At 35.8% G+C, this 21862-nt stretch overlaps 5 protein-coding genes across 11 annotated transcripts; 3 read left to right on the forward strand and 2 right to left on the reverse strand.

Annotated features, from left to right (window-relative positions):
- The first annotated feature begins 467 nt into the window (after positions 1–467).
- LOC108163555 lies at positions 468–2315 on the forward strand. 3 transcript variants are annotated; one of them, XM_017298919.2, is made up of 3 exons: positions 469–606; positions 674–1018; positions 1078–1643. In XM_017298919.2, exons 1-3 carry the CDS (start codon positions 573–575, stop codon positions 1086–1088), a joined length of 390 nt encoding a protein of 129 aa, XP_017154408.1. In that variant the 5' UTR covers positions 469–572; the 3' UTR covers positions 1089–1643. The 3 variants fall into 3 exon arrangements, with proteins under 3 accessions (XP_017154409.1, XP_017154408.1, XP_017154407.1); XM_017298918.2 differs by lacking the exon at positions 1078–1643 and adding an exon at positions 1863–2295 and having other exon boundaries at positions 471–606; XM_017298920.2 differs by lacking the exons at positions 674–1018; positions 1078–1643 and adding an exon at positions 1863–2315 and having other exon boundaries at positions 468–606.
- Positions 2316–2675: 360 nt separating this feature from the next.
- Positions 2676–6291, reverse strand: LOC108163554 (MOB kinase activator-like 3). 2 transcript variants are annotated; one of them, XM_017298917.2, is made up of 6 exons: positions 6129–6288; positions 5896–6046; positions 5690–5813; positions 4812–4915; positions 4247–4362; positions 2680–3152 (listed from the first exon to the last, which is right to left on the reverse strand). In XM_017298917.2, exons 1-6 carry the CDS (start codon positions 6213–6215, stop codon positions 3027–3029), a joined length of 708 nt encoding a protein of 235 aa, XP_017154406.2. In that variant the 5' UTR covers positions 6216–6288; the 3' UTR covers positions 2680–3026. The 2 variants fall into 2 exon arrangements, with proteins under 2 accessions (XP_033249067.1, XP_017154406.2); XM_033393176.1 differs by lacking the exons at positions 5690–5813; positions 5896–6046 and having other exon boundaries at positions 2676–3152; positions 6129–6291.
- A 1295-nt stretch (positions 6292–7586) lies between these two features.
- On the forward strand, positions 7587–10062 carry LOC108163140 (cyclin-dependent kinase 1). Of its 3 annotated transcripts, none has more exons than XM_017298254.2 (3): positions 7591–7818; positions 8804–9307; positions 9777–10062. In XM_017298254.2, exons 1-3 carry the CDS (start codon positions 7670–7672, stop codon positions 10006–10008), a joined length of 885 nt encoding a protein of 294 aa, XP_017153743.1. In that variant the 5' UTR covers positions 7591–7669; the 3' UTR covers positions 10009–10062. The 3 variants fall into 3 exon arrangements, with proteins under 3 accessions (XP_017153744.1, XP_017153743.1, XP_033249066.1); XM_033393175.1 differs by lacking the exon at positions 7591–7818 and adding an exon at positions 8309–8343; XM_017298255.2 differs by lacking the exon at positions 8804–9307 and having other exon boundaries at positions 7587–7818.
- A 1128-nt stretch (positions 10063–11190) lies between these two features.
- LOC108163142 (4F2 cell-surface antigen heavy chain-like) lies at positions 11191–15940 on the reverse strand. Of its 2 annotated transcripts, none has more exons than XM_033393170.1 (4): positions 15851–15940; positions 14129–14489; positions 12490–12656; positions 11191–12432 (listed from the first exon to the last, which is right to left on the reverse strand). In XM_033393170.1, exons 2-4 carry the CDS (start codon positions 14477–14479, stop codon positions 11292–11294), a joined length of 1659 nt encoding a protein of 552 aa, XP_033249061.1. In that variant the 5' UTR covers positions 14480–14489; positions 15851–15940; the 3' UTR covers positions 11191–11291. The 2 variants fall into 2 exon arrangements, with proteins under 2 accessions (XP_033249061.1, XP_033249060.1); XM_033393169.1 differs by having other exon boundaries at positions 14129–14492.
- A 36-nt stretch (positions 15941–15976) lies between these two features.
- Positions 15977–21165, forward strand: LOC108163141 (ionotropic receptor 75a). The gene is made up of 6 exons (XM_033393180.1): positions 15977–18302; positions 18835–19331; positions 19618–20430; positions 20501–20787; positions 20843–20982; positions 21040–21165. Exons 1-6 carry the CDS (start codon positions 18164–18166, stop codon positions 21132–21134), a joined length of 1971 nt encoding a protein of 656 aa, XP_033249071.1. The 5' UTR covers positions 15977–18163; the 3' UTR covers positions 21135–21165.
- The last annotated feature ends 697 nt before the right edge of the window (positions 21166–21862 follow it).

Consider the following 21862-nt stretch of genomic DNA (forward strand, 5'->3'; position numbering starts at 1 on the left):
ATAAATTTTCGCAATAATTAGTTTATTTCCAACCATTAGCCAATGATTATTTGTTTGTTAATTATTTTAAATTAATAATTTTGTTAAAACATGGCTCTATTATAATACAAAGAAGACAATATCTATTATTATGAGGAATAACCTGAGCTGTAGATATTGTTGTTATAGTAAAAATCGTAGCCCCTCTGATAGTCTCTAAAACAATTAAATCTTATTTTATCATTAGATAAGAAATTTTTGTGGACCCCTCTTCCCTTAGCGTGTGGGAGAACTTCTACATCTTTAGAAAATGGCCGTGTAATAATAAAAAAAAAACAAAATACATTATATATCTCTCATGAAATATCGGTATAATTCGGTTGCGTTCCAATTCATCGCAATAGCAATATCGCGTTCCTTATATGCTTGTATCGAAGGTACGCGAACTCTGTGACGATAACTTGACTCATATATTCGATTTATTTTTTAATGTAATTGCTATCGCTACAACATTTTAGTGCCCGCAAACATATGTTTGAATTTGATATCTATAACTAAGTAAGAAAATTTTGTTGGCAGAAATTTATTAAAGAATGGAGCAGATTTTTTTGGACAAGGAAAATCCGGGTATGCATTCTATATAATCTATTAACTATTGCATTTTATGAGTTTCTCTCTATTTATTAAAATCTAGTATCGTCGATATCCATCAAAAAGAATGCGTTGTCTATTAATAATAGTAGCATAAAACAAAATGCCAGAAAATTAGTTCTGGGAAATCTGGAAAATGTGATGCATCAAAAACAAACTCCATTTAAAAGTGATTCCATATCATTCCCTAAGAGCGTTGCAAAATTGCCACTTCAGAATTTCCGTAGAAATTATGATAATGAACGTGGAGAAGCCGTTCTGAAAATTACACCTAATTACTTGGGCCTCTATTCTTTAAAAAACGAAACATGTTCCCAGAGTGCCTATGAAAATTTATTTGATTATATGGACTTTCCAAGTACGAAGTGCTTGATTAAATGCTGGAGACGTAAGTCGCTTAAAATTTGTATTCTATTTAAACGATTACACTTATTTAAATTACTTTAGAGCCTTCATAACTTAAAAAACGCAGTTTTATGGTCGCTCGTTGGCAGATCTTCCCTTTGTGCTGTGTCGTCTAATTAGGGATCCAGTGGTCTCAGTCCGTACCGGTCTCTCCAGAGGCGTGGTCGCCAGGCTGTCTAGATCCTCGAAGAATCCTCTTTCGAACAGCCGCAGAGGCGAGGCTTTACACTCTATTTCAGAGGTTTGCAGCATCCTATGCACAGTGAAAAGGAAAGTGTTCTGATGCTGCCGCGCACGTACACGCGTAACCCAGTTTGTTGCTGCTAACATAATGTTTCGTTTTCTTCTGCTGTCTACTTATAAAAAATGTGAATATTGGGTGCCGATCCCTGCTCTATTTCCTCCTCACCATGCAACTGCGACAGAAGTCATATTGCGACTCCAATCAATGTTCGAAACTCGTTTTTGTAAATGCACTTTTATAACTTGTACGCGTGAGAAGAGACTCTCAGCGTTACGTCTTAACTCGCGTTTGACGCAAAAATTGTATTTTTTTGTTAGTTATGACCGTCTCCAAGGAAATTATCATTTATGTGTACACATATATATCGCCCCTCTTTGCGAAATTATGATCAGCGAAAATGAATTCAAAACTCACTTTAATGTTAAATTGTTTTATAATATTTAATTCGTCATCCATTAAAATATGGCAGTTTTACTTTTTGTCGCCTACGATCATTTCGCAAAAGGAGGTCGACATGTACATTCGTATTTAAGTGTGTATAATATATCTGCTTCTTAAAATGAATTTTTTCTTTGTGTTTTAGCAATTGCTGAAATATGGTTGGATAATCAATCTGGTAAAAATACTTTTACTAAAACAATTTTAAATGATCTTGGCGACTTAGTAGAAACTTTGGAAACTGAGTGCTGCATCTCAATAGACAATGGTTTTTGTGACAACTTTGACAAAGACAATTGTTCCAAAAATGATATTGATAACACTGGGACTGAACAATGCGAGTATAAGTTGGATTCACATTTTGCGATGCCAAATTTAGATGATATAGATATACCTTTTTAGACATGATAAATTAAGCACGCTGATCTTCTATCGGGCGTTTGTCTCTTACTAAATTAATATACCTTAAATAAATTGTAAATTGACATTCTCTTGTTTTATGATGTGCCCATTACATATGTTAGGTAAAGTCACCAATAAAATTTTAATGATATATTAACAGTTGAAATACAACAAAACTACATTTTGCTAAAAGAAATATACATTTGCGTTAAGTTCTGTTTAAAAACTGTCTTTATTTCTTACAGTCGGACCTTACATAACATATATCTAAGGGCTACGGGCTCGAAAAATATGTTTTTTTTATTCTTTTTTAAATCAAAAACGACTTGCTTCGCCGTCCCGTCGAAACCAAACGACCACTCCCTCACCTTCTTGGCTACGTTGGCAAAGCATAAGCTGAGTCGCATCCCTGTCTGTCACTCTCCCCTCTCCCAGCCGAACACCGGCCTCATACCCTTCCACGGGTATTGTGAGGTATCTTGACTTAGTGCCGAATCTCTGGAAATAAAATTGAACTCGATGCTCTTTCTTAATAAATACAAATAAACAGGAAAAATATACAAAAATAACAATTTTATTTCATACTAGCTGTAGACTGTCAAGTTACGCTATGGCGCACGTTGTGGTTTAACGGATTTGAAACGAGGAACAAAACAAAGTTGGCTCTTGTTATGGGTTTTTCGCCTTAGGTCGCATAATTTATTTATTTATTCTATTGATGCAGGGCGTCACTCCTTTTCACAATATAGTTTCCTTTTTCTTTTGCATTTGCAGGAGAAACATTAACGCTGTTTTTTTTCCACAATCTTGATAATTTATTTTCTACACAGAGATTCCGAATGAATACAAGAAATACTCTCGTATTCATGAAGTTTAAAATAAATAAAAGCATGTACAATCATTATGTTCAATCTTTGTCTTTGCAAATCCGGGACGTCATTTCGTGCAATGGCTCCAATTCCTTGCTTGATATCATATCGAATTCTTTTACAAAATAATAAAAATGTTTATAGCAAGCATTAACGTGCGCCTCCTGTAAATAAACAAAATGTAGGAGCATGTTATTCACCGAGTTAAGATCGCAAAAGCAGCAAAGGAAACGTAGATTTATAAAAAGCAGAAAACTATAGTGCTCCGACTCATTTCGCTGCACTAAGCTTTTGAAATTAATTGTATTTTAAGGAGTAGGGATGAAAGGAGAGAACATTCTTTACGAATGCGAGTTTTACTGGGAAAAGATTATAGTGCACCCTCTCGGTTTACATATGGAAAAGGTATTGTATACGTAAAAGCGAGTGTGCGTCTAAAATCTGATAAAGCTCACTGGTTTATGAGACCAAAAGCATGATCCGAACAACCTAGGAAGCTTGCTTCAGCTCGTTGCGATGTAGTTATGTATATGGCCGGCTGAAAAGGTCCCACCCCCTTCCACCTAACTCCCCCTAACTTACAACATAAAGCTGCTTGAGAGTCGCGTGGATCGTAAGAGCGAGAGCAAGAGCTAACAGTCCGTCGAATCAAAGACTATACAATACCAATATTTTGCAGGAGAACCAATTTCCTTACATTTTTTAAAATACGAAAAACTCCTCTATGAACTCGGGATGTTTCCCAGATCTTATCGGACAAAAATTAAAATTTACGTGCCTTTAATGACGTCAGACTTCGAGTAGAGAGCGGACCCATCAAAATCCCTAATGAGGTCATTCAGCTTCATAAGCACGGATTTACAAAATGCAGCATACAGTTGATCCAATATCAACCGACACGTAGCAAGTAGTCTTCAGTCTATAACAATTCGGTCGTATCCGAGAAAAAAAGGATTGCTGAGCTTACTGGGTAAGCCTCTAGCATTCTGATAACTAACTACAGAAGAATAAGTTAATTTTTTGCATAACGGTACTGCACAGACATATTCGTGAGCGAGGAAGGAAGAACAAAGTAGGCAATTTCAAAAAGTTTCTAAAAATAGAATTGCAGCCGGGAAAACGTCGTCGTTTAGCTGAGAAAGTGTATCTTACTATGTAATAAATTATAGTTAATAATTATTATCATAAGAGTATATATTACGTATATCCTTAATGGCTTACATTAACTATCGGTTTATAACAAATTTAAATTACTTACAGCGCCGATGCTCACGATTCTGTCAAAATGGTGAATGTAGACGTGTACGAAAACACGGAACAATCGCGTTAGAATTTTACGACAAAGTGCAACAAATGTTTTTGGAAATGGAACACCTGAAAAAATATAATAAATATTATATATTATTATTATTACTATTCCGATAAATTTATACGTATACAGTGCCAGACTTAAGTGCTCGCACAGCAATAACTTTTGACTTTACTGCTGTTTTTTGCATTGTTCCGTGGAGTTTATCTAAAAATGGGCAGACTTTTCTAGGCTAAAACAAGTATCAGTTGGTAAATTTGTTCGTTCTGATTATCAAATAGTAAAATACCATTTTTCTCTATTTGCGGTTTTTTAATGCATTTTTGTTGTTTCATTGTTGGCCTCAAAACGTTCTTTTTTTTTCTAGAAGTCAGAAATTTTTAGTCACGAAGACGATCTTTTTTTACTGTCTACGATATAGGCTATATTAGCCGTTTGACCCACTGCGCAAAGGCTTAAAGTTTTCTTTTTTTGAATATAATTCTTTGTTGTATTCGAATTTACACGTACTTACCAGTGGATACGGGAAACAAGGCTTCATTGTTAATTTGAGTCTCAATCCAGTCCATTAGGTGTTCAATATATCTTTGAGCCGGGAGAGCAACTGGTTTTTTATAGCTGAAACAATACATTAAGAAAAGTAAAAATTTCTATTAAAAACTTTGGAAAAGCGGCTGGATTTACATATCAGGAATTATGTAGGGGAGACTGATGTTACACCAAAGGGTAATCGGTGGAAACGGTACTGCATAAGTTAGTAACCACCATCGAGGGAGCCCTTCATAACAAAAAGGATGAGTATGAGTACTCGTTGATAGACCCGGAAAATTCGATATCGGAACTACGAATGCTATAATGGATCGCAACACGCACCCAGCAATTAACCTCTGGATAAAGAACCATCGAAGTTGTAGACGTAAATTTGTAAATGCATCTCTTTCGAATTGAGTTGCGGAGATACAGAACATCACTTCGACAGCCCTATGGAGATATGTGCCCACCAAATAAAATCCTGCAGACTTAGTATTTCGGTGATTTCAGTGGCAGACTTAGATTCGCTATTTTGGTTTTTGAATCCAAGAATCCAATCCAATCCAAAATTCTCATTTACGTTTGACAGAAGCGGGTGTGTCATTGAAGAAATCATCGCCAATTTGGAGCCAGGCAGAGCCTACCGGAAAGTTTGTTCCTGGGATTGCATCCTGCGAGCCACATTTGAGGCGGAATTAGGCCGTTACCCTATATTTTTTCAACCGATCTGAAATATCTAAAGGAAGCCCATATCGCTCTTAGGAATACCCAAACTGAATCATAATGATAAAACGTGTTATGATGTAATTCTGCAGCTAATCATATTTTGATATCAATTTGGTAAGGTGCATAAAAACTTACATCTCTCCATCTGCCCACAAATACTCATAACGTGAGCCTCCAGACATAGTTGGACAAGTTGATTCATCGCAATACTCGGAAACAGTTCCGTAAATAAGGTTGATACGATTGAAGAAGTCCACAACTTTGTATTAAAATTGAAAAAAATTTAAATTTAAAACTTTTGTTCCTGTAGAGATTGTTAACAGCTTCAATGACAACTTTACCATGCACCGCTAGCCAGTCATTCATGTTCTCCCCTGGAGGTAACCGTACCACCTGACGTAAATTTATGCCAGATTGAAGACTAGCCTGGGCTTGTTTGTAGAGAGAATATCTAATTGTGCCTGCTGCAAATCGTTTTTTGGGCCTAAAAGTCTGCAAATAGATATTTTGTTTTAAAAAAATCCAGATGACGGGGCAGACGCTGTATAAATGTTTATTTGGTTGACTATCGTACTTTTCCTTTTTGAAAGAACTCAACAAATCCATTTAAAGCCATATTATTGTTTAGTTCGAAGCACAGGTAGTAATATACAGTTGGCATTACATTTTAACGTGAATTAATACATAAATATTTACGTTTTTTATACTATACTAGTGAATGTACAACGCAATGTGAAAACAATCGAGAGTACTATCGATGGGAGGACAAAATAATAACGGTATTCATTAAAGCAATTCAAGTTAACTACTCCGTTTAACTTGAACTTGAATATATGTATATTTTTATCACCTACTTCCTAGTGCCCAGTGCAGGAAAATTGTTCGCTACTAACAGTCTTATGACATTAGACATTGCTAACTGACTAGTTGCAAAAGCAAGGATAGCCTTATGGGAAGAGCATGCGGTAAGAGCGAGAGAGACAACTGCGTTAGCTTTGCTTTCTAGTTAACCTGGGAGCAGCGCTACGGTAGATATGATCGATTCGAATGATATCGGATTACGTTTTCAATCAAAACGTTATGTTTTCGTTAAAAGGTGCTCCGATTTTCACAAATTTTGTTATCGATATGTTTCGTTTAGTCATCGATTCTGGCACTCAAAAACAGCTGACCTGCTTGCTCTAAAAGTAAACAGCGTGATACACATTATTTCCGATCCAAATTCGAGGTTGGGTTAAGAAAAAATTAAGGCACAAGCTAAATTGCTCTAGTAATGGTGTTAAATTTATGTTAATGCTTCAAAGGGTCATCCATATTTTCCGTTTTAAAAAGCGCTGCGGACATCGGTAGACACTGGCACGAATATACTTCAGCAATGGGAGAGCAGCTAGCTAAATAAATAAATATAAAACACATGTACATACATTTAAGATGCTACAATATACGCGGGTTCATGGACAAAACAAATATAGTTATTAAAATGTTTATATTGGTCACGGCTTATAAATATTTTTTTAGAGCTGTATTTGTGTATTAAGTAAATCTAGCATTGCAAAATCTATTTCTCGTCGAATCCATAAATTTGTTTTTTTCCAACGTCAACATGAGTTTTTGCAATAACATTTTGTATTTTTTAACCACAGTAAATACTACTGTTAATGTACCCATTTTTGTTAATTCTACAAAAATTCACAGCAAATTTTGTGTTTGGTTGTGTCGTCAGCTCTTGTTTTATGGTTATTTGATGCTGAAAGTATGAATCGATGTTTCACATCTATCAAAAGTTTCACCGTTCCCCAGAAAAATGTCATATAATTATATTTAATAATATTTATAAATAGATGAATTCGTGTAAATATGAATGTCTTACTTCCCTTGAATTAACATTCGACGCAAGCCCATAAACACATGTATTAGTTAGACCATTTTGTATTTTGGGTACAACTCATTTCCATATTCCAAATTGACGATTTATGTTCATGTGTCGAATTCCAAGTGGCTTGTCAATCAAAATATTCGCAATTTTTTGTTTTTAGAAATCTGGCAACTTCCAAATCAAGAAGCATCTTAGAACGCGGAAATTTGAATTAGTGTTTGTATTAATAATTTTTAGAAATGGAAGACTTTGAGAAAATTGAGAAGATTGGTGAGGGCACGTACGGTGTTGTTTATAAAGGCCGCAATCGAATCACGGGCCAAATTGTAGCAATGAAAAAAATTCGCTTGGAGTCCGACGACGAAGGCGTACCGTCAACTGCGATCAGGTAACCCGTATTAATTTTAAACACCTCAATATGTATTTAATGTTTCCTTTTTACATATATCCTTAATATATTTATTAGTATTATTAACCCCATTAGCTCATTTTATATGTGAATGTACGTACATGGAGGCATGTAATGGAGGTTAGTGATCTTGTGCACTACGTGTGCTTAGTACTAACATATGCCGATTTGCTAGAGAACAGAAATTTGAACCGTTTGAACAGAAATTAGACAAAAAAATATATCTGTGGATGCCCAGCTAAATTTACATATTGTACCTTCGAAAAAATTAAGAAAACCCAGTGAAAAAATACCTGCATCACGAAGCTGTAGACAACCTGCAAGTCGAGATGCCTATGTCGGTTTTACATATATGTATGTATATCTCTTACATATGCCCTATATTAATGCGATTTTGATCCCTTTTAGTTACGTTTGCACAGGTATATAAAATAGTATTTTCGATTGTTCCAATCGCAGATTTATGGTCTGCCTTATCAGAGCTATGTATGTAACTTTAAAAATGTAAGTCTAAGCTGGGCTGCCAGCAGTTCGATACAAAAAGAAAACGAGCTAGAGCATTATATACCTCTCGATATCACTGATTTATGATAGCCAAGGTATTGAAAGGTCGTTTCACTTTTCGGCTTTTCGGAAACTTTTAAACCCCGCCAGTTTTAGTCAGTCATTACGCTTAGCAAGGCACACTTACTTACGCAAATGGCGCTTGACGTTCGCTTCCTACAAACTTCTCGGTGGAATACAGCAACAGAAGAGAAATATAATATCGGTCTTTGCTTGACCGAAGAGCGAATCGAGCAAAAACATATTTGATCAGGTGTTTTCTGCCTCTTGTCCTTTTCGGTCCACTAGTAGTTACATAGTTCCCAACACAGGCTCTCTCAAATCCCAACACCACCACCTATTGTATACTGGACAAAACATTCGACACAATTATAAAATTTATTTATACTTGTTGTTTCAGAGAAATTTCTTTGCTTAAAGAACTAAAACATTCAAATATCGTCAGTTTGGAAGATGTATTAATGGAGGAAAACCGCATTTACTTGATATTTGAATTTTTATCAATGGATCTAAAGAAATATATGGACTCGTTACCACCAGAGAAACTTATGGATAGTAAACTTGTGCGAAGCTATTTGTTTCAAATAACAAGTGCTATTTTATTCTGCCATCGTCGTAGAGTATTGCATCGGGATTTGAAACCTCAAAATTTACTGATTGACAAAAATGGCATAATTAAAGTTGCCGACTTTGGACTGGGAAGATCTTTTGGCATTCCAGTCCGCATATACACTCATGAAATTGTGACTCTGTGGTACAGAGCACCCGAGGTATTACTGGGCTCTCCCCGATATTCATGTCCCGTCGACATATGGTCAATCGGATGCATTTTTGCCGAAATGGCAACACGAAAACCGCTTTTCCAAGGAGACTCTGAAATCGATCAATTATTTAGAATGTTCAGGTAATTATATTTATTATTTTTAATTATTTTGTTATTTTGAGAGTGGGCGTGTAACCCCCAGAAGAACCCCCATAAAGTATATATATTCTTGATCAGCATCAATAGTCGAGCCATGTCCGTCCCGATGAGCGCCTAGATATCAGAGACTATATGAGCTAGAGAAACCATATTTCGTATCCACACTCCTGTAATATCGCACCGTGACAAGTGTATTTTAAAATTTCGGCTTTTTCTGACGAAAATATGTAGCGTCCACAATTTTGAACTCGCAGAAAATCAGAGAATAACCATATCTACCAGATTGCCGAATCTGGATCAGATGAGATCATTATTATAACCAAAAGGAACAAATCAATTTGCAGTGGCTACGAAGCGCCCTTCACGCCCTCTGATTTTATATATGTACTTGATAATTTTTGTTTACCGTTTTCCTAAGAACTAATTTTTATTTATTTTTATTCATTTACAGAATTCTCAAAACTCCAACTGAAGACATCTGGCCGGGCGTAACTTCGCTTCCCGATTATAAAAATACTTTTCCTTGCTGGTCAACAAATCAATTAACAAACCAGCTAAAAAATCTTGATGACAATGGTGTAAACCTCATTCAAAGAATGCTAATCTATGATCCAATACATCGTATATCAGCCAAAGATATTTTGAAGCATCCATATTTTCAAGGGTTTTTGAAGCAGATTTAATATCTAGTTAACTTTCCGAATATCGATTCAAATAAAAATTTATGTCAACCAGAATCTTGTGTTCCAGTCCCACCTGAGCGGTAGTTGGTCCAGGGCTGTGAGGCCACGCATGCCCGTAGAGGCTTTAAGTAGGGATGGACAAATTAGAGCACGTGGATTAAAGTAAAGGTGTTCATATACTACGGATGCAGCGCAGAATTACTGCACATCAAACCCGATTCAGACGAACTTTCTGGAGAGCATTAAGTCCCTTGAGTAGCCTGGTGGGAATTTTCGTGGAGATGATCGTGTGGTCCCTCAAGATTGGGAAGTACTAGTGGCCACAGGTCATAGTTGAAGATGCCAGACGGACTGCAACGCAATGAAAACAGTGAGTCCATACAATTTTGGCTGCGTCCGTTCCGCTGCATATGCTTAACACTTATTGGGGAGCACGCGAGCTTTTGTTTTGTATGAGAAGTGGTTACTTTCTCATTCAATATTTAGTGATTCTGCTCCTGTGACCCCTAACAAGAGCTCTGAATAGCTTAATCTCGGTAGTGGCCCACATTAAATGAACACCTTATATATAATATATACATATATATTCCCGCATGCGCAAGCACATCAGCACGATAGGTTATTTACAAGAACAGATATAATTTAACCTTTTGTCGTGTTGAGATTGTCGATTATCTTAAATTAAAGCTTGGATATTCGGAAACATGATGCTCTAAATTAATTTAAAGGGAAGACGCGTGGCATAAGCCATGGATTAGGCCAGACGCAGCCGTTCCGGCAGTGGGTGGCCAAAATGACTGTTGTGTTTGAGCACCGGTTTAAACGCCTAACAGCACCCTGTTATTCTTTTTCGTTCCGACGTTTCGGAAGGACGACTAAACGGCAAATTAACCCGACAAATTAAGTCGACAAACCGTCCCTAAGGGTGTTTTAAGCGTTCATCAGGCGTTAGTCCAAAGAGTTTGATGACTCGTATGTTAATAAAACAATGTATGTACGTCTTCAGAGATTGCAATCTGCACGCAATATATTCGTCGGAGCAACCATTATTTAAGCGAACTCGATCATTTGTATAGCTCTGTGAGTTCTTTCAAAGTTGCATACATGTTATGCTTTATATATCATATAGCTGATATTGGAAAAATCGACCTGCAAGTGTAGTAAAAGCTTCGTTGCCCGTTAGTTATTCATTTAGGTATTTTTATTAAATTTGAACTGAAACATAAATTGGCTGAAGAAGTCGAAGTCTAGATACCTGCAACTATAATAAATAAGCATGCGTTTTACTTATCTAATTTAACAACAATGGTATCAAACGGATCTATTTCAAAATTTTTGAAAAATATTTTATCGGTTTCGTTAGTGAGCATTCGAGTGCCACTATAAAATGTCGATGTCAAGTCCATGGTAATTTTATAACTGCCCAAGTTTGTAACAGATGCAAATGAGTTTCTCCGTGGGTAGTTTCGGACAATAATAAGTGTATCATCATTGGTATATCGTATTAAAGTATTTTGAATATTACTATTTGGCTTACAAATTACACTTTTGTATATAGACGGGGAACGCTTTCGCAGAGATATCATATTGCTTACAATTTTTGATCTATCAGTTAGCTTATGCACGCTGTATTGTTTTCCATTCATTTCATCCTCATACTTTATATTTGGTGTACCTGGCAGCATAAGCTGCATTATTGTGCCAGCCATTATTTTATCCGAATTAAAAGAATCTCGATCGTTGTGGTGTTTTAATTTGGAATCAACAATCGACCACTGTATCCAGGTTGAATCTTCGGCTGGTGGCATGTTTGCTAAAATATTTTCTATGCGATTGGTAATTTTTTTCGTGCCTCCTTCCAGGTCTAGGCAAACGTTAACCAGATCAACATGTTGTTGAATTGCTGTTAAAAATGAACTTGGTTTTCCTTTTAAAACTGTCTCGTTTATTATTAGAACTCTATTTTCGCCAACTATACGTTTCCATATTGCTAAGAATTTAAGAAGCATCAAATCATTTGAAAACAAATCAAGTCCTTTTAAATAAAATCCGTTCACTCCATTGTCCACGCAAGAAGTTATTGTTTTAGTAATTTGATTATAGACTATTTCTTGGTTGCTGTGGATATTAACAAATGTATTATGCAATGGTATGTCTAAGAGAAGAGCTATATTTCGAGATTGTAAGGTATTGGCTAAAACTTTTAGCTGGGATACATTCCCAATTGCAGGATCTATGTGAAGTACCGATGTGACATTATCCATATTTCCTGGTAGAAAAATGGAATTTAGTCTGACAGCTGCTACACCTAATGAGGAAAGGTAATCAAGGCGGTTGATTATTCCACCTATATCGCTAATTCCTTCATACTCAGAATCCTGAAATCCCATTTCATAGAATACGCCTCCACGGTACCAAATTGTTCTGTAAAATTACAGAATCATAAGTAATATGAACATATTTAATTATATAACAGCTTACTTTGGATTACAAGACTTGGGCATAGTAGATATTTTTGCAACAACTATCGAGCACATAGCTAAAATAGTAGAGACAAAAATAAAAAAAGTACATTTCCGTATTAGCGGCCAGTTCCATGATACAAATGAGGGAGCGTCTTTCGATTTTTTTCCAATGAAGTGGGTATCCTAGTTTTACAATAAAGAAAATAAACAATTTATTTAAACTGTTAAAAAGCCATCGAATAATTTTAAGCAGAAATGGCTGTTACAAAATCAGATAATCTCTTTGTACCAAACGTAAGCCAATCTTTTTCTTCTAAAATTAAGCGTTGTGTAAAAGTTTCGACATCCTCTTCGCCAACACAAATTTCCAACAGCTGTTCCGCCACTTTCCATTGCTCCATAAAGCAAACGTTTTCGTTAAAGATTAAAAATTCGATCAGATTAATGCCAAAATACCACAAATGACTAAAAGTATTTTTAAGAACGACGTTTGAAATTTTCGTATCACTTTTTTAATACTTGCAGCTTCAAAAGCTAATGTTGGAAGAAACCAATAATTTTTATGAAAACGCATTCTCATTCTTCTCGATTTGTCAATTTAAATCTAATCTCGAAAAAAATATATATTTAAGGTATAAATTGCCTCAGACATGAACAAGCGTGCTTGGTAAATTGGTTCAGAGTTGGAAATTATGACCTTTCAGAACCGATTAAACAATTAATATTAAACTATTGAGAGCCAAATCAAATGATATAGTGGATGTAATCGAAGGATACTAGTCACACCTCAAGCTGCTTAAAGTGTTCGTTTTCCGCTTCATCCGAAAATGCAAAGACTTCTGCCATCAAGCACTTTTTCGTTGGTGCGAGTTTTTGGGCGACTAACAAACGCTCCTATGTCATATTCTTCTTTGTTATTAACAAAACGCTCACAGTTTGTGCAGAATTATGTTCTGCATCAAAGGAATACTTCACGAGAACTTGTGAGTAACCATAGACATCGTGTTTGGATAATAAACGGTCAGGAGGCTTGCCGGCCGACAGTCAGGTTGCGTATTCAATGATTTAAAATCAAGCCTCGACTGCAGACCTAAATGATGGGCAATCTACCGCAGACCGGCTCCGTGCTCTCCGCCCTTTCGAGGTATGTGGCTTTGATTTTTGTGGTCCTGTCTTTACGACTCTGAAAATTTGTCGTACATTGCGTGGTTTGTCTGTTTTTCGCCCTAGGTGGTTTTATAAATCCGATCCTTCGTATTGGCATTACAAAGGTTCGTCGGTCATCGAGGATTTCCATAACAATATATCAAGGAGCAAGTCCCCAATTCAGCGGATGGTCTCTGTTACTTAAAGCGATGGCAGTTTTGTCTCGTCAGTCAGTCAAATGTTTTGGCCGCGATGGTCCCGGGAGGATGTGCTTGTATTGAAACCGAATGTCGAGGAAGTCGACCTCGTAATCGTCACCGAGGACAACCATTAACCTCAAAAGTGTTAAAATAACATTACACCCGAGGGCACGTAGGAGGACGAAGGAGAAGACCTTTATCGTTTTCGTTGCTAAAATATAGAGTTAATTTTCAACTCATGTAACAAGATTAGTTTCCTTACTAGTTTTTGAGGAAGTCTAGAGTTAAAATAAAATACAAGTAAATTACCTCCTCTGTATTAATATTGTTATTTTGTAGATGTTGATAGCTTCCATTATGAAATAGGTTGTTTGTAGCAGATTCCTGGACGTCGATAGCTATCCCGCTACTACTGTCGGTAGAACTTGACTCGGCCTTACAATCTAAACTTATTTGGCAATTTGAGGTAATACCGTCTGTATCCATATGATTAGGGCTCAATGGATGTGCTATGGGACCTAGCATTCTACTTGAAAGTAATGGACAAAAAGCAGCCTCTTCATCTGGCAAAAAAGTCGATGTTGAAGGTGATTCAAGAAGAGTTTTGGGCAGCTGAACATCAAGAAATGTAGGTTCCGTTGGTACTCCCATTTTATTCATATTATAGATGCTTCTGAAAAAAGTTGAAAAAAAATATATAATTATTATACTATGTGTATATATGAACAAACTCCAGGTTGAAAAGTGCTGTAAACAAGGGCGTACCCAGGGGGAGGAAGGTCGGAAGCCAATTTTCATTTAATTTTCGCTGCATATTTAAAAAAATGTTCTTCAAAATACATGTAACAGTATCATCTTACGCGTAACAATCACGTATGGAAACCATTACCAGGTCAATATAGCTTGTGCCTTATTAATAAATAATTTTGTTTAACCCAAACTGAAATTTGGCTTGGAAATAATTGGGCAGGTGAGCAACGCTTTTCGTTTTCGTGCAAACAGCTGACGCATCCCGATTCGATTATGGCAACATTGCCCAAAAATACATTCTTGCGCATAACAGCCCATATTGCGGGAGAATTATATTAAATTAAAGAACAACTAAGTAAAGGCAGCTATTTCGCGCCACATTTAATTTAACATATAATCCATGAGGCAATGCAACCTATCGATAGCAAAAATTTGTGAAAACGGGAGCACCTAAAAACGAAAGGTTTTGGCTGAAAACGTAACCCGCAAATGTATGTGAAAACCGGAGCATGCCTGACTAATTTAACTACAAAAAAAGCTCATTAGTATCTATTTTATGGTCGATATGGCCGTTATTAATTTCGACATGTGAGTCTGATTGGATCAACACCTTATCGATATTTCTTATACGATATATCGGTATCTCCCACAAATTACGTTACTACTTCTCGTTATTATTATACTGCTACATATTTTTTTACCGGAACTATGTCGTTTTCAGTTATATTATTTTGCAGGATTGTGAGACATAAATTTTCAATTTTGATAACAAGTGACATACGATACTTTCGAGGAATTGCGTTGTTGACTTTCCTAGATCCCCAAAGAAAAATATCTTATTGAAATACATGGGTTTGGATTTGTTGACCGATTTCCTAAATCTCTAGAGTAAAAATTTCTAATGATTTTTATGGCACCACTGATAGTTTGGTTGAGCTATAAAAAACTACAGCCTGCTAAGCGAAGTGTTTCCATAAAGAATCGAACCTACTACAAATATGTATATCTTTATAGGTATATATGTACATACATATATGTACATCTGTATATTGGTTCCAACAGTTTCTGTGCAAAATTCATCTTCAATAAAAGAAAACTTACTTGTCCAGAGTTTCTTACCCATACATATATTTTTATGGATCATTAAAGAAAATTAAGATTTTAATTGTATTTAAGAATTTATTTGTGTTAATCCGTATGTATTCATACGTAAAATTATACACATATGTACATATGTACAGATGTATATGTAGATACAGAAATGTGTAAAAATATACATACGTTGTTTTTTTTGTGAATTCACCCACACCGAATTTTATACAATATCATCGAATGTCTTCAAACATTAACATTCACGCTTATTAGGATTAATATAGATAATTTATATATAGTGAAACAGAAATATCGATAATCAATTACCTGCAGAAACATCGAAGCTTACATCGATGTTTTATTGTATATATAATAGGGTGTACACACTGAGCACGACCCGGGGGAACGGTGGCATTTTTGGCAGATGTGAAACACTGATTCCCACATACTCCATCCCGCAAAAAGCGGTTGATGAGCATAAAATTATTTAGCTTTGGTCTAAATTGGGAAATCTCAACAATTTTAAATTAGTGAATTGGCTATTTTATTAGATTCTATGGACTCTCCTGTACCATGTTCTCTTTGGCTATCTTGCGAAATTCTCCTTTCTTCTGCTGCAGCTATAAAATATACTCTTTTTCTACCAGCTTTTCTAAATCACTGTCATGTTATGCCCGTCAAAATCTTGAACGGAAATATCTGAATACTTCTCGGCGCAGTGGAGTTTATAAACAGTTGTACCCTACCAACATGCGGATCTTCTGCGCAATGCAGAATGTCCATTACCACGTGACACTCCTGTCGCTATCAGCAAATGATCTCTATCTGTGATCACACAAACTGTTAACCAACTCATCAGCACCTGTACTCTTTGTTGGATAAAGCCAAAAAAATGTAGAAAAATCGTCGAAAACTATTAGAACGTTGTTTTCTAATGTTCTTATTCGGTCCAATATGGTCGATCTGATACGCTTGCAAAGGCTCATCAGATTTTTAGATTACACTCAAGTAAACTTTTTTCTGTCCACATTTCGCATAGCTCATCATGCAGTCTACGCAAACTTCAACAATTCTATCTATCTGCACTAAATCGATAGTTCTGTTAGCACCAAAATGTTCTTAACGATGAGCAGTCATTACGGTTTGGCTTTCCATCCCGTCACACTTGGGCGTGTTTCTTTCCATTGTTGTAACGTTTTGGACCTTCCGATTTTTACGTCGTCAGACCTGATGTCAGCAGCTATCCCATCCGGATTCTTTTACAAAATGTTCTATCTTCCTGGGACAATCTTTGATCTGCCAATCGACTTGCGAAGCCTCTGGAAACTTCCACGACTAAGATCATTGCATTGCTAAGAAAGAAAATACCAATACCAAAAATGTGAGAACTGCGAACAGGCTGTCCGGTTACTGAACAGGCTGAAATAGAGGAGTAACGACACGCTCTCACAATACACCCATCGAATGTGGAACCCACAAAAACCGTGAAGATAGTCTCTGTGACTAGTTGTTTAAAAAGAGGACTAGAATATCCAACCCAACCGAATATGTTAAGCGATAATATTTACTCCGCAGCAAATTATGAAGAACTTGTCATTCATTCGAAAATTTAGCCAAGAAATCTACTGACCTGCAAATGCACTGGAATCATTACAGCAGCAAAAATTTCAACACCACAAGGAATGGCTGTGGAAACCAACCAAAATCTAGAAATCGAACAACTCGTCTTCGAAAAGGGACAATTGCGACGGCAATAGCAGTCGCACAGATCGCCATCTTCAAAACAACGGCTAAAATTTGCTACACGCAATTTCACTCAGGCTCTAAATAAAGAACAAAAAGACGCCCAAAGCCGCTACATAGAGAAACTATTACCAAACAGCACCAAGCATTCACTGTGGAAGGCCCATCAAAACCTTAGTGCTCCAATAGAAACAGTCATGCCATGCTGTTAAGGAGTCCAAATGGCAGTTGGTCACGTAGTAACGTCACGTTTTGCAGACCATTTAAAAAATTTGCACCAGGCTAATCCTGTCACTAATTCATTTTTGCTCCCATCTTCATTGACATGGTGGTAAAGCCTCCAGAGACCATAGAATTTCGGCCAATCGATATGCTAAATGTCGTATTAGTCCACTCCACTAGCTAATACTGTTACTCCGTGCTGAAACCTGAAACCTTTAGAAGCAATCAGAAAACTTTTGTATCGTAAAAAAAAAATTTTTGTTGCATAGTGTTATTGTTAGTCTTTAATTAAAAGTGATAAATTAAAAGAGAATAATAAATTGACAATTAATTATAATTAATTGAAATATAATTATGAAATGTATAGAATGCTTGATTCTGTATAAAAACAAAATCCAGACTTTGTTACATAGTGCCTTCATTGTAAAACTGTACCTATTATTTATAATTTTTCCCACCTGCATTTATCCTGTCAATCTATTGGCTGTGAAAGCCATATAAAAGCACTAGATCTTTACCAGTTGCTAAGAATAAACAATGAGGGCCTCCATCGCTTTGATTTTATTAATCGCTGCACGTGGAGCAGCGGCGCATATGGACACATCGGTTTTAACCAGGTTTATTGTGAACTTGGTTGGGACTAATGAAGCAATTATTTTTTCCTGTTCAGACAAAGGTAAATATTATACAAATTTAATTTTAATGACTATCTAAATTAAATAAGGAACTCTAATTTAAAATATACATTTTTAAAAATACTCAAATTATGTAAAAAATTATTACCTCTAAAAAAAAAACCAAAAGAACTAATTTCCGACAATGTTTGACATAGTTTTATAGTTTCCGATATCACAATTAATACGGTTCACATTTTGTCAAAGCCCCAAAATTTGTAAAATACAGGGAAGTCATGAAAACATAATCTGAGTCTTGTCTTGCATGGCGTCCAGCGGGTCTTCTGTCCGCTCTGATAATGATTTTGTGGTCGGCAGAATGCATTTCTATCCAAAGCGGTTTTGAACAAAAATGGCACAACGCTCGCCTAGTTCAATTTCCGAATCACCAACGAAATAGTTTGACATTCCTTTTTTAACTGAATTTTTAGAAGAAATTCCGAAAAACTTAGAAGGATTTTTCCATTTCCATATGTAATATAAAAAGTTTATAAAAAATTAATTATATATTTCTAAATTTTAAAATGGGACCAGATTTGCAGCTCCTTGCTTCTGCGTTTATGAAAAATGACCAGTTTGTGAATTATGTACATATGAAACAAATGTACTCTCTGCCCTTTATACTGGGACGAAATAGCCATGGTCGAACTTCTGTTATAGTAAATACCAGATGTAATGGTGCAGCTGGTCTACTGGCTGATGCTTCTGCAAATAAATACTTTAACAAAACCTATCAGTGGGTTTTTTGGGGTGTTGGCGTAGAAGTAAAATATTTACTTCCACTGGAACTGGATTATATTGGCCCAAACGCTCAAATAACCTACGTTAATAAAACAAGTAACGACTACTGTCTCTGGGATATTCATTCAAAGGGACGTCACCTTCAATCGCCTTTACAACTACAATTAATAGCAACAGTAACAAATTATGAAGGCAGTAGTTACCTAAACATAGCTCGAGACATATTTAAGCTACAAAGCACTGAATACCGTGGGCAATTTAATGGGATTACACTACGAGGAGCAAGCGTTGTAAGTATGTAAATGTAGTATTAGAAAAAACACTACACTTCACTCGTAAAATTTTGTGAAAGCTAAACTGTGCGACAAAACGAAATCTTTGTATTTCGCACGAGCAAAAATTCAATTGTAGGACTGAATGAGTAGATCATACCCTCTTACTTAGAATTTATAATATACATCAAAAGTCTTTTTCAAAAATTCAAAAGCACTGCAAATTTTTATATTTTCTGTTAGGACTTTTGACTATATGCGTTCGGAATTTAATCGATTGTCCATATCCTTTTTTTTATCGTAGATTGACCAAGAGGATATAACTACAAATGAACAAATCGAGGCTATACTTTCGAGGTCTACAAAAGATACCGGAGTGGCCGCCTTTATAAAATATCACTATGAACTTGTAGGACTTTTACGGGATCGTTTTAATTTTTCTGTTAATTTCCGTAACTCAAGAGGATGGGCTGGTCGACTAGGTAACACCACATTTCGTCTTGGACTTTTAGGAGTTGTTAAACGAGACGAGGCAGACATTGCAGCATCTGGATCGCTCAATCGACTTAACCGTTTTGCGGAATTTGATACAATACATCAGAGCTGGAAATTTGAGGCTGCATTTATTTATAGGTTTACTCCAGATTTAGATACTCATGGAAAAAGTGGCAATTTCTTGGCTCCATTTAGCAAAGCGGTTTGGTTTTTAATTCTTGTTTCGCTAATAGTGTTTAGCGTAATTTGGTTGCTTTTTGAAATTATTAACAGCAAATTGAATCCTACAAATGACGATTTCCAAATCAGTAATATACCTGATACTGAATCACAGAAATGTTACGCGTTAAAAATGCAAACTAGTTGGGCTGAAAGTTTCTTGCAATCGTTTGCAGCTTTATGCCAACAGGGTTTGGATCCGATTCCAAAAGATCACTCATCGCGTTTTGTCGTAATAACCATATTTTTATTTTCACTTGTAATATATAACTACTATACTTCTTCTGTGGTTGGTGGATTGTTAAGCTCTTCTGATAAAGGTCCAGCTACTGTTGATGAAATAACATCTAGTCCCCTCACAATATCTTTTGAAGACATTGGTTATTATAAAGTACTATTTCGAGTGAGTTAACTTATAGCTAGCTTTTCATGGAATAAACTATTATTTTAATGTTATTAATATATTTTAAAAGGAAAGTAAAAGCCCAGCCGTAGCCAGACTAATAAAAACCAAATTGTCCTCATCGAGACCTTTGGGTAAAATACCAGTTTTTGCACATATCGAAGAAGCTGTACCATATATCAAATCCGGTGGTTTTGCATTTCACTGTGAGGTAGTTGCTGCCTATCCTTTGATTGCAGAATTATTTGATGCTAGTGAAATTTGTGATCTGCGCGAGGTATCCGGCCTAATAGAAGTAGAATTGCTGAATTGGATTTTGCCAAAAAACAGCCAATATACAGAACTGTTTAAAGTTGCGTAAGTACCTTTCATTCCCGATATTCATATTTTTTTTAAGCAGTCATTATTTAAGCATGTGTTCGGCACGGGAAAGAGGTTTCGTGGAACGACTCCTTCGGCAACGTCAAATTAGAAAGCCTACCTGTCAATCATTATACACCGTATATCCAGTCACCTTATCAGCAGCTTTAGCGGCTTTCTTTGTGTTGATTTGTAAGTCACATTTAAATAAAGCTTTAAGTAAGCTTTTCTTAGACTTCTTTCTTGTAGGTGGAATTATTATGTCTATCCTAATGTTGAGCATGGAAATAATTTATGTATATGTTGTTGTCAAAAGAGGTCAAAAATTTTCTATTGTCCGCTAGTTATGTGGAGATCAATTAAAAGCAAACAATATTAATGGTATTAATGTAAAATCCTTTAATTAAATTTAAAGTTTTAAAAATATAAATAAATTAAATTAAAGAAAATTAATTTTTAAAAATTAAATTTTAAATTTTAAATTACGCACTAAGGGCTCGCGCACACTATAGCTGAAAGCGGAGCTGAAATCGGCGCTGAAATTGGAGCTGAAAGCTCACTTGATCTGAGAGCTTTTTCCAGGCAGAATCAGCTTGCAGGTGCGTACATTGTCGGCTGATCTGATTGCTGAAAGCTGAAAGCCATTGCCTCCCTTTGTCTCCTCAAGTGGCATCAAAAGTTATTATTATAATTATTATTATTATATTGTTAATTAATTACTTCACAGCACGTACAGTAGCCAGACGGAAGTTTTCTTCATTTTTTTTTTCATTCCGTGTATTTCAACCACATTTCCGTTATGTATTGTGTTCGTATTACTTTTATTTTACGAATTATTATTAAATTTCTCAATTATTCATTATGTTGTATAATAATAAACATTGTGATGTTTTTCTAGCGTATACTGTACTTGGGGACATAGTATATTATATTTATTATTGACATATGAAAATGGTAAATAATACAATTTTTTTGCCCAATTTATCGCCTGCCAGAAATAAAACTATGATTCAAATATTTTTAATAATCCCGCTTATTCCCCAGCGCTGGGTTAACCGTAATTTCGCTTAAC

Source organism: Drosophila miranda, chromosome 4, assembly GCF_003369915.1.
Source record: "Drosophila miranda strain MSH22 chromosome 4, D.miranda_PacBio2.1, whole genome shotgun sequence".
Taxonomy (NCBI): Eukaryota; Metazoa; Arthropoda; class Insecta; order Diptera; family Drosophilidae; genus Drosophila; species Drosophila miranda.